Source organism: Salarias fasciatus, unplaced genomic scaffold (genome assembly GCF_902148845.1).
Source record: "Salarias fasciatus unplaced genomic scaffold, fSalaFa1.1, whole genome shotgun sequence".
Taxonomy (NCBI): Eukaryota; Metazoa; Chordata; class Actinopteri; order Blenniiformes; family Blenniidae; genus Salarias; species Salarias fasciatus.
Window position 1 is genome coordinate 1 of NW_021941263.1, and position 10,464 is coordinate 10,464.

General features: G+C 45.1%; 1 protein-coding gene across 1 annotated transcript; it reads left to right on the forward strand.

The window, feature by feature from the left end:
* Positions 1 to 5,304: 5,304 nt before the first annotated feature.
* Positions 5,305 to 6,225, forward strand: LOC115384622 (probable G-protein coupled receptor 139). The gene has a single exon (XM_030086858.1). The coding sequence runs from the start codon at positions 5,305 to 5,307 to the stop codon at positions 6,223 to 6,225; it is 921 nt and encodes a 306-aa protein (XP_029942718.1).
* The last annotated feature ends 4,239 nt before the right edge of the window (positions 6,226 to 10,464 follow it).

The following is a 10,464-nucleotide window of genomic DNA, read 5'->3' on the forward strand; positions in this document are numbered from 1 at the left end:
TGCTGAAAAAATGAACAGTGTTTTGTTGCTTAAGCTTATGTATCACTATATTGATTCACTATACCAAAACCCATTAGAAAAAGAAAGGTTCTCACTGATCTCGGGTCAAATATCGATATGCGATTAATTGAGATTAATTAATTACAAAGGCCCTAATTAATTAGATTAATTCTTTAATCGAGTCCCACCCCTGATATAATCATGTCGTTTTTTTGTTAATGCAATACAGGAAAAAAAGGACATATTTCAGACAAAGTTAGAAACTGCGATTATTTGTGATTAATCATGATTAATTTGTAAGCTGTGATTAGTCTGATTAAAAATTTTAATCATTTTACAGCCCTGATGTGTACATAACTAAAAGAGGCACTTCTCCTTTCAACATTAAGTAATTCATAAAAAAAAAAAAAAACAAATTTACAAATGTAAATTCATAAATGGATTTAATCATGACAGTATTAACAACTACATAGTCAAGAGTGCCTTTATGAGTGATTGTTGTGAAAACCGGTAAGTTTTCGCACAGGACGAGGGTGCCACTTTCTTCTGCCTGAAGGAGCTGTGTGAACAGAATGACATATGTTAGCACACAACCCCCAGCAGACAAACGTTCTTCAGTCTCACATGGAGTATGAATTTGTCATTATTCCTGGAGAGTCCTCTGTGGCAGCACGGTGGCTGAGTGGTTAGCGCTCTTGCCTCCCAGGTTCAATCCCGGACCGTGCGGGCCTTTCTGTGTGGAGTTTGCATGTTCCTCCCCGTGTCTGGATGGGTTTCCTCCGGGATCTCTGGTTTCCCCGTCAACCGATAACATGCACCATAGGTCAATCCTCCAGTCAGGTGATTCTGACCATTAACCTGCCTCCACATCTGGAGACGGGTCCCCGGGCGCTCCCCGCAGCCCACTGCTCCATACGGAATGCTTCAGTGGCATCGATGGATGGGTTAAATGCAGAGAACAAAACTTCGTTGTACATTCACTGTATAATGACCAATAAAGTACCTTACCTTACCTCTTCTGCATATCTGACATGCTTCAACACCTGCACCTAAAATTTTGCAAGCAAATGCAAGCTGGCCTCATTCCACAGCATTAGGTGTCCAATCCGCTCCACCATCCACAGCAAAGATGTTGCTATTTTAATCAATCATCATCACAACACATCCTCTGCTCCGCTACTGGCCCGCACAACTCCATTATGATTAAAATATGGATCAAATCCATTTCTGATCCATCAAAGTGCTGTTGGATCAACTTCCACAGATGAAATTGTACCAAACAGGAAAAAGAATGCTGGACACAGGCAGATTTTAGAAATAATATCGAGTATATGTCTAAAAAGTTTAACTACATTTCAAGACTTTTAATTGGTAGTGAAATAAAAGTTTAGTATGTAATGTGTAATGTGCTTATTGCATCAAGTAGTTTGTATAATAATACTGAAAAACTATTTTCAAGCTCTTCTCTATATATTTGCACACCCATATTCAGAGATTTTGTTTTATTCTGAATGACCCTCAAAGGGCTCATATTAACTTCATCGACACTCACAAGCCCAACAATGAACAATGAGACCCTCGTTTTATAAGCTGAAAGCCAAAAAAATCTTTTTCATCCTTTCAACCAAGACCCCAACATAGAGGAGAAAGTCTGGGTAGACATAGCATGAGTTTTACAGGATGGTGAGTTAAATTCCCTTACATACTTGTGATGAGTGTTTGATACTTTACCGGCTCGTGGTACTTTGGCATTACACTATTAAGTTGCTCTACCAAACTTTGATTTAGGTAATAAGAGGCAAACCCATTACAAAAACATTGCCTTAAAGCTCATGTCCGGCGTTTTGAGAGAGAGAGTTTTTTCTGATCCAACGTCTCAAGGTTCCGCCCTCCGTCTGCTTTGATGAGCGACCAAGCCACGCCCCTTTAATAATGCACACGCATTATGTGTCGGGTGAAAATGAGAGCCTCTGAGTCCTAAAGCATCATAAATGTTTAGCTGTTTACGGTGGATGTCCAGCAGACAATGGATATATCCGAGGTAAGCGCGGCGGCTCTTGTGTTGCTAACTCACCTCTGCCTGGGCGAGCGGCCGTGCTCTCTGGCTGCGTGCACATGTTGATTGACGGCACGACAAGGCGGAAGCTCGAAATCTATTGGCTGACGCTGACCGGCGCTTTTTCGGATAACATGGGGGTCTATGAGACGAAGGCGGGGCTCATAAATACATTTTTATATTGCTTTATGCTAATATTATATTATAGTATCGAACCAGACTGACACATTGAAGCTCTGTTGAAAAATGATACTTAGGCCCAATCCCAATTCTCTGCTTAATCCTCACTCCTCAACCTTGATCCTCAATCTCAAATCAAGTGCCTCCTAAAAACAAGTGTTAAGGAATGTAAAGTCACTTGGAAATGGGACCCTTAAAGACAGTTACGTCCTTGGACCACAGGGGGCAGCACTGCGCAAGAGGGTAGAAGAAAGCCAGAAGTGCAGCGTTTCCTGCAGGAAAAAAGTGTGGTCGGTAGGGGGGAGCGCGCGCAGCGGGGAGTTTTTGGACCGTCAGGAGGGGGCTAGCGGCGAGCGCGACGCTTCTCGCACACACGTGGAGCGCTGTTTTTTTGTTTTTGTTTTTTTTCCCCCCTCTCCGTTGTCAACGCGCTGCAGAATTTAGCGCGGTGGTGGTGGTGGTGGTGGTGGTGGTGGTGAGGGGGGGGGGGGGCTGGCAGCAGTAATAATTTGGTCAATGATCCATAACAACGCTCTTTATAACTGTAAGTACTGCGCCCTGCATTAGAAATGTTTAACATTTTGCATGTGTGACCTTGTTAATAAATGCATTCAAATTAATTTTCTTGATTTCTTTCTAACAGCCTTTGTAAATATTATCTGTGATAGAAAGTTAATACAATTACTCCCAAAGTAATATACAAAATGTTTTATTAATAAAATAACAGCAAAACGAACTATTTAACAAGCGTTCTGGGTCATCCTTACCTCCAAGGTAGGTCTAGTAGAATCTCAAAATTAAGGGAGATAACGCTCCTTAGCCTCGCTCCTTTCCTCAACTTGTTTAGGAATGGGACAACACTTAACTTCACGGGAGCGCGCTTTTTGAGGAATGAGGAGTAAGATGGAGGATTAAGCAGAGAATTGGGATTCGCCCATACATTGGAAACGAACGGAAACTCCGGACACGAGCTTTAATCGAGTTGTCTGTTAAATCTTGCGCATGCTCTTCTCGGGGCTCGCATACAAGTCAGAGCTGGTCTGGAGTGGAGCAGAGCGGACACGCATGCTGTGGAATAAGGCCATAATAAGCTTCATTCCCATCAGGTGTACCTGGACAGACAAGGACAGGTGCTCCAGGACCAGAGTTGGTGACTTCTGCTCTACACACACGAGAACATTTGCTTCAATTGCCTTTACACTTTAATGCATCCAATGTCTCAGAATGAGTATTTATTACTAAGTCCACCAGAGGGCTCTGCTTTAAATGAACAAATTGGTCATGTACTGAGATTTGTTATTGTTAAATAGAAAAAGAAGTAAGTCATTAGTAGTCAGGTTTCCATCCCCATGTTTTGAAATTTTTGAACGAATTTACTGAAAATGCGTATCAAGAAAAGGTGACCTCATGCCTGTTTCATTTATTATTTGCAAGGAGAGTGCGTCATGAGATGACATCATCAGAGAGTGTCTCTCTGCCAAAAAACAAAAACACTCATATAGTAATGGTTGTTTTTTTATTAACTCCTGAAAAAATTCAGCATTTTTGTCCCCCCAAACATATCTGACTTTATCCTCTGCCACCATTTATTTGTGTCCACAGCGTATTCGAGACTGTCCTCCACTAGAAAACGACCACAGTGGTCGTTAATTTATGCCTCAAATTGGGTACGTTTCAAGCACTTCCAAGTGACCATGTAAATAATGTCACAGACACCACTGACGGAGGGAGGTTCTTTTTTTTGTCTTTTAGCGCCTTCAGTATAACCAATGATTCCACCGGACACGACGCAAATTTTTTGCGCGATGAGATTACATACAATGACACAATTGTTACTCAATCTTGAGCGGCGGGTGGCGGACGGCAACCGATGATGCGACAGCCGGCGGCGAGCGTTTACAGCGAAAAAATCGCGCCTGCCACTCGACGATCGTCCACCGCTCGTCGCTCGAGTTGAAATAATTGAACTTTTCAAGCGAATTGGCGCCAGGACAGCCTATCAGCGTGGAAGTCTTCATGGATGTGCTGACGTAGGGCATACAGGACTCCGACTATGCAAAGCAGTTGGCGTGATGCCAAGACGAGCGGCATGCGGCGTGCGTAATTTCACTTGTTCACCGCTTCTGGTGGAAACACAGCATCAGCCTGAAGCAGCGCTGGAACCGGCCGTCGTCCGGGCGCAGCTCCTGCAGAAGACGGTGGAACTCACCGAGCTCATACCGCCTCCAGCATGCATCCAGAAGCGATGCCGGCGCCTCGCCTGCAGCCGGAGCTGACTTCCTCATGTCAAATACAGAGCAGCACGGTGGCAGTCGGCGCCATCTCAATCTCATCTTTATTTGTAAAAGCACATATTCATAAAAACAACGCCAAGTGCAGAACAGTAAAAACAGTCATTAAAAACAAAAAAGAGCAAAAACCGCACCATCGATCAGTATGCACAGAGGGAGAGAGAGAGAGAGAGAGAGTCAGAGAGAGCTGGGTGCACACAGAACTGTGGGACAAACTTCAGAAGAATCCTGCCCGCTGCTGCTGTTCAGGAGACGTGATAAGGAGGGCTGTGATGTTTCTGCAGGATGTTTTGTTTTGCATATTTGTACCAGCAATAAAACTCGAGCGTCTAGCACAGCGCGGTTTTGTCGTGCGAATGAATTCCCACACCAGTGATGACACACGCGCGTTTAGCGCGGCGTGATGTCATTTGTCGTGCGAATGCTGTCGCATTAAACGCGTCCGGTGGAAACACGGCTAATAATTACATTTGACCACAAATACAATTTTCTGCATTGAATGACTTCAGTTTGATTTTCGAAAACAGAACAAAATCTTGTGTTCAAGGGGAATAAGGGAATAAAGGTTCATTTGAAATGTCTCAAGGTGTCCCACAGACACTTTTTAAAACTGTCTAATATAACACTGCCCCATCCATGGTATTGTCTGTGTCCATTTGCTTTCACCAAATATGGATATACCTAACATGGAGTATAAACAAGCCTCTCAGCTGCTTTGTGCTGTTTCTGTAATGATTCTTCCTGTTTCTTCCTCCAGCAAACCTCTTCACATTTTACATGATCTGTTTCCGTAAAAGCGGAATGTCCACCACAGCCACCATTTACCTGAGCTCTCTAGCCATCGTGGACACTTTCTACATCGTGTGGGTTATCCTCATCGACCTAACACTCACCTTCTGGATGCAACAGCCCTTCTGGCACTCTCACCCCTGGTGTGCTATCCTCGGTTTCCTGCAGTACGGATCTCTCTATAGCTCCTCCTGGATTGTTGTGGTCTTCACCATTGAGCGCTACCTGGTCCTCCGCAGCACTGCGGCCAAACAGCATTTCTCCCAGGTCGGGGTCACCAAGCTGACATGCATGGCTATAGTGCTGGTGTCCCACCTGGTGTCTGTGCCCCTGGGGTGGATCAACGTGGTCATACCAGTGAACTTCACAGTACAAGGAGAGAATGTGACACTGCCCCGATGTCGATACCGTGAGCAGTACTATGCCACTGCTATTGTGTGGATAACTACCTTCCTGTCAGGGGGAATCCCCATTTTATTGGTCATCATCTTTAACTTCATGATCGGTTGCCATCTCTGCCATGTAAGCAACCTCTTTACGAAGGAGGAGCGGCACTTCATTCAAGGCAGGAGCACCAGGTCCTTACTGAGGAGGACCATCCTGCTGCTCGGGACTGTCTCCGTGGCTTTTGTTGTCCTCAGCCTCCCACGCTTTGTTACTTACTGCATCCTGAGGACTGTGCACAACAACAACAGCTTCAATAGGAATGACTACAGCATTCTCATCAATGTGGCTGGAGATGTGGCAAACATGCTGCAAAATCTGAACTCCACCACCAACTTCCTGCTGTACTGTATGGTCAGCCGCTGCTTCAGAAGGGAGCTGGTTCACCTGCTGACCTGTGGAGCCAAAGCACTGGACCTGGGCTCTGCTTTCACCCACACCACATTAAAGTCTTCTCTGTTATAACTCATAAAGATTCCCCACCTGTAACTGTGATGCTAACCAATCTCAAACAGATCCAAGAGCCAAGAGTTTCTGAATACAGGCACAGAACAGACTTCCAACAGATATAGACTAAGTTTTTAAGACTGAGAGGCCATGAAGCTATACTTAACTTTTCTTAGTAGGGATTGACCTGAACCTCATGAAGGGTAATAGAACATGGAGGAGTCCGTAAGTGAACCTTTGCCTAAATTATTGTTCTGCATTTTGATGCGTTTGGTTTAATAATCCTCAAAGAGGAATTTTAGAATCAGAAACTTATATATCAGTTGGTGTAGTGGGTTGTCTTACTGGTTTGACCCATTTACCAATTTCCGTCCCGTCAATAATTCTGGACCATATCTATGTTTGAGCTAGACACTAAGCCACAAACTGCTTCTGTCCGTCTGTCCATCCGTCCATCCCTGGTCTGTATGTGTGTGTTTCAAAGTCATCTTATTCAGTAAGGTGTAATTGTGACTAATACTGTGAAAGAGACCTGCTAAATCAGTGAAAGCAATAACACCTACATAAACAATATAACCAGCTGCACCTGCATGGTCATCTGCTACCAAAATGGTTCTGGTTCACTGAGGCCCATTTTACACTTGTTGCAGAACGATCCAGAATGGATCCGGAGAGGAACCATTGCGTCATGCACCAGTAGCTACAAGCTACAAAGGCCAATCACTTTTGGGGGGGGGGGGGGGGGGGGGGGGCGTATATTATGTGTTTTTAGCACTTTAGTATCAGTCACTCAAGCAACAGCTTTGCCCAAAGTTGGATGATGAAAGCTGCATGTGTCAAAAACAACTGAAAATCAAGTGTCCTCTGCGTCAGGCTGCCTCATACCACTGGAAATGAGTCCCTGTCTCTTTAAGAATCTCCTCAGCTTAGTGACACGCCCCTCTCAGAGCGCCATGGCATTCTCTGAGAGTGGAGAGGGGCGGGGGAGAGCGAGCTGTGCAGGACGAGCTGCGCAGACTAGTCAGAGCTGGGGCGGAGCTGTGCATTATGGGTGGAGTTGTGCATTATGGGCGGAGCTGTGCATTATGGGTGGAGTTGTGCATTATGGGCGGAGCTGTGCAGCACCGAGCGTTTCAGCGCTCAACATGTCTGCCCGGGGGAGATTCAGGGATTGCTCAAATATGCATGAATAGTTTAGCAAACAACTCCATGCATCTTTTTAATGAGGAAATGACACTATATAGCATTATACAAAGCTCAAAAAACTGGATTTTGCATAATACCCTCCTTCTTATCATCACTGCTACTATCACAAGTTGATTGCTCAAATGTTCTCTCAGTGAAACTTAAGTTTCTTTACAGTTATTTTGGAATGTCTACATTAAATTAGGCTTAGTTTGCTTGAGTGAAATGAAACTGTTGTGAGTCCTTGAAAAATATTTTTGTTCACTTTCAACCAAAGCAGAAGGGCAAAAGCTTGTTTGACCTTGATTTTCAGTATGAATACAGACCGTGATAGCAGGCCTCCATCCTTCAGACTCTTTGGGTCTTCAGCAGGAGGTGTCAGAAAAGTTACCACAAGGAGATCTGGCATGTGGCGTCCAAGCGTTTATAATTGTGTCACTTTCTATCCTTCCTCTTCATGTCATTGTGAAGCAGAATTCACAAAGTGGTGGATAGATAATGTGTTCACTACTATTGCAACAACACATCATCAGTAGGGTAAAACTAATCTGTCTCACGATGGTCTCAACCAGGGGTTGGCAACTTGCGGCCCGCGGGCCAAGTCCGGCCTGCCGAACCGTCCAATTCAGCCCACGACTGGATTACAACACACGCACGCACGCACGCACGCACGCACGCACGCACGCACGCACGCACGCACGCACGCACGCCCCTCTGGGCCCGCAAGCAGACGTACGCTTCCTGAATGGACAACCCCCGTCCCCCGCTCCACAGAAGTATGCCTCCGCAACCCCCCACTAGTCCTTGGCTGTATGCCTCCGCCAACCCCCACCCCCCGTGTATGGACGCGCGCTGTTACGGCCGTCGCCGAATCCCCCCCATGTGAGTGGTGTGTCTGTCAGAGTGCGTGGTTCCAGGCTGCTGCAGGACACAATCATCTCCATTGCCTGCACCTGGGGAGCCCGGCCCAAGAGCACCTCGTCAACCAACCCTGCGGAGCAGCTGAGGGGATAAAAGAGGCTGACAGGACACAGTCTGGAGCTGGCTGTAGCTCGCCACGCTCACGTGCCTCTTGAGCTTGGAGTTAGTTGTCTGCTGTCAGATAGTGAGGCACTCGTTTCGGTTTGACTGTTTGTGGTTTTGGTTCTGTGCTTGGAAGCATCTTTTTGGTTTGGTTTTGGCCTCAGAAATCCGTTACGTTTTCTGTATTACTGCTGTGTTTAGTTACCTTTTGGTTTTGTGTTGCTGGGTTTACAACTCTAGGTTAGAGTCTCTTTTTGTTTCCGTTTGATCTAACTTTTGTTAAATAACTTTAATTTCCACTTCCCATCTGTGGACTTTTGTTACTTACTTAACCCCTCTCCTAAACGAGTTGGTCGTAACCTAAGTGGGGGCTCGTCCGGGAACCGTTTCCGTTAAAGGAGACCTGGACGCTATTTATTTAAAGTAAGACTTTTGTGTTTGTAAAATGGCATCATTTGATTTGAAAAGTTTCTTGGCGGCTCCCTCATTTGATTTAATTAGTAGGTGCACAAAGGATAATCTAAAAGAAATAGCTGTTCACTTAAGTGTCTTTTTTTTTTTGTTATTCAAATTTTTTTTATTTGATTTTTCACAAAACTAAACTACATGAAAGTGCCCGTCCAAAAAAAGAAGAAAAAAAAAAAGGTGAAAAGAAAAGCACAGGTCAAACAAACCACCGACTATAGATTGTAACAGTCACTGACAGTCACAAAAAAAAAATAAAAAATTAGAATACAAGGCAAGACTTAATGCATTTGACCCCTTAAATAACACCGAAACAAATCCCAGACCTCCAGATATTGCTCTCTCCGGTTTTGTAATTTTGCCACCAATAACTCATATGAAGTCACATCAGTCATGGACGTGTCTTTTTTGATAAAAATGTTTTGAAGAGAGATTAAAGACTCTCGTCATTGGTATATTGGTGGAATTGGGGTTGATCGTTTTGCCGGTGCTCCTTGATTCTCCTGTGTGGGCACCTGAGACCGAGGTGGCTGGCAGCCACAGACCTGCAGCTGCAAGACGTGCTGCTGATCATGCTGCACCTGGGGAGATCAGTGAGGGGGCTGAGAAGCCCAAGACTCCACCATGCCTCACTTTAATCCTCGCTCCCCAGCGAGTGCAAGCTCTCTGGATGAAGCCAGAGTGAAGGTCAGACTGGCACGACTCCAGATGGAAGCCCAGGAGCGGGCTGAGAGTCAGCAGGACCAGTTAACACTGGAGATCAGGAGGATGGAAATCGAGGCTGACAAAGAAGTGCGCCTACGTCAGCTGGAGCTTGAAGCTCAGCCCAGAGCAGCTCCTGCACCGAGCGCGTCTGCAGATGCAGACAGATCCCACATTTCCACCAGCTCTACCCATGACTCGTTTGATATTGGTAAGAGTGTTTCACTTGTGCCATCATTCAGGGAGACGGAGGTTGACAGTTGTTTCCCTGCATTCTAACGAATTGCTTCTGCACTACGTTGGCCCAAAGATGTGTGGCCACTTTTGCTTCAGTGTAAAATTCATGGGAAAGCCCAAGAAGCTGTTATGGCTCTTCCTTTGGAGGAGAGCCTAAATTATGAAAGTGTGAAGATGCCCATTTTACGCGTTTACGAACTGGTCCCTGAAGCATATAGGCAGAAATTTAGAAAGCACAGAAAAGCCCCAGCTCAGACCTACGTCGAATTTGCACGGGAAAAGGGAATCTTCTTTGATAAATGGTGCAATGCTTAAGAGTGGATGACTTTGATTCACTGCGTGAGTTAATTCTGCTGGAGGAATTCAAAGCATGCCTTCCTGAGTGCATTGTGGTGTACCTAAATCCCCACAATTCAAGTGCCCCCAAGAAAAATTGTCCTGATGTCCTTGTCCTCCAACTCAAACATCCACGACAGTGAATTCATGCACCAAATTATGACGCAGAGTGACGTTTTAACATCAATCACCTCCTTGTGGCCATGTATGGAGTGAGTGTTTTTTATTTTATTATTTTTTTTTGCAGAGTAAGTTACCCATAAAAGTAGTTACATTTAACCACAGATACAATTCACTTCATTGAATGAC

Coding starts and splice junctions, on each gene's coding strand:
- LOC115384622 (XM_030086858.1), top strand. CDS start 5,305: ATGATCTGTTTCCGTAAAAGCGGAATGTCCACCACAGCCACCATTTAC.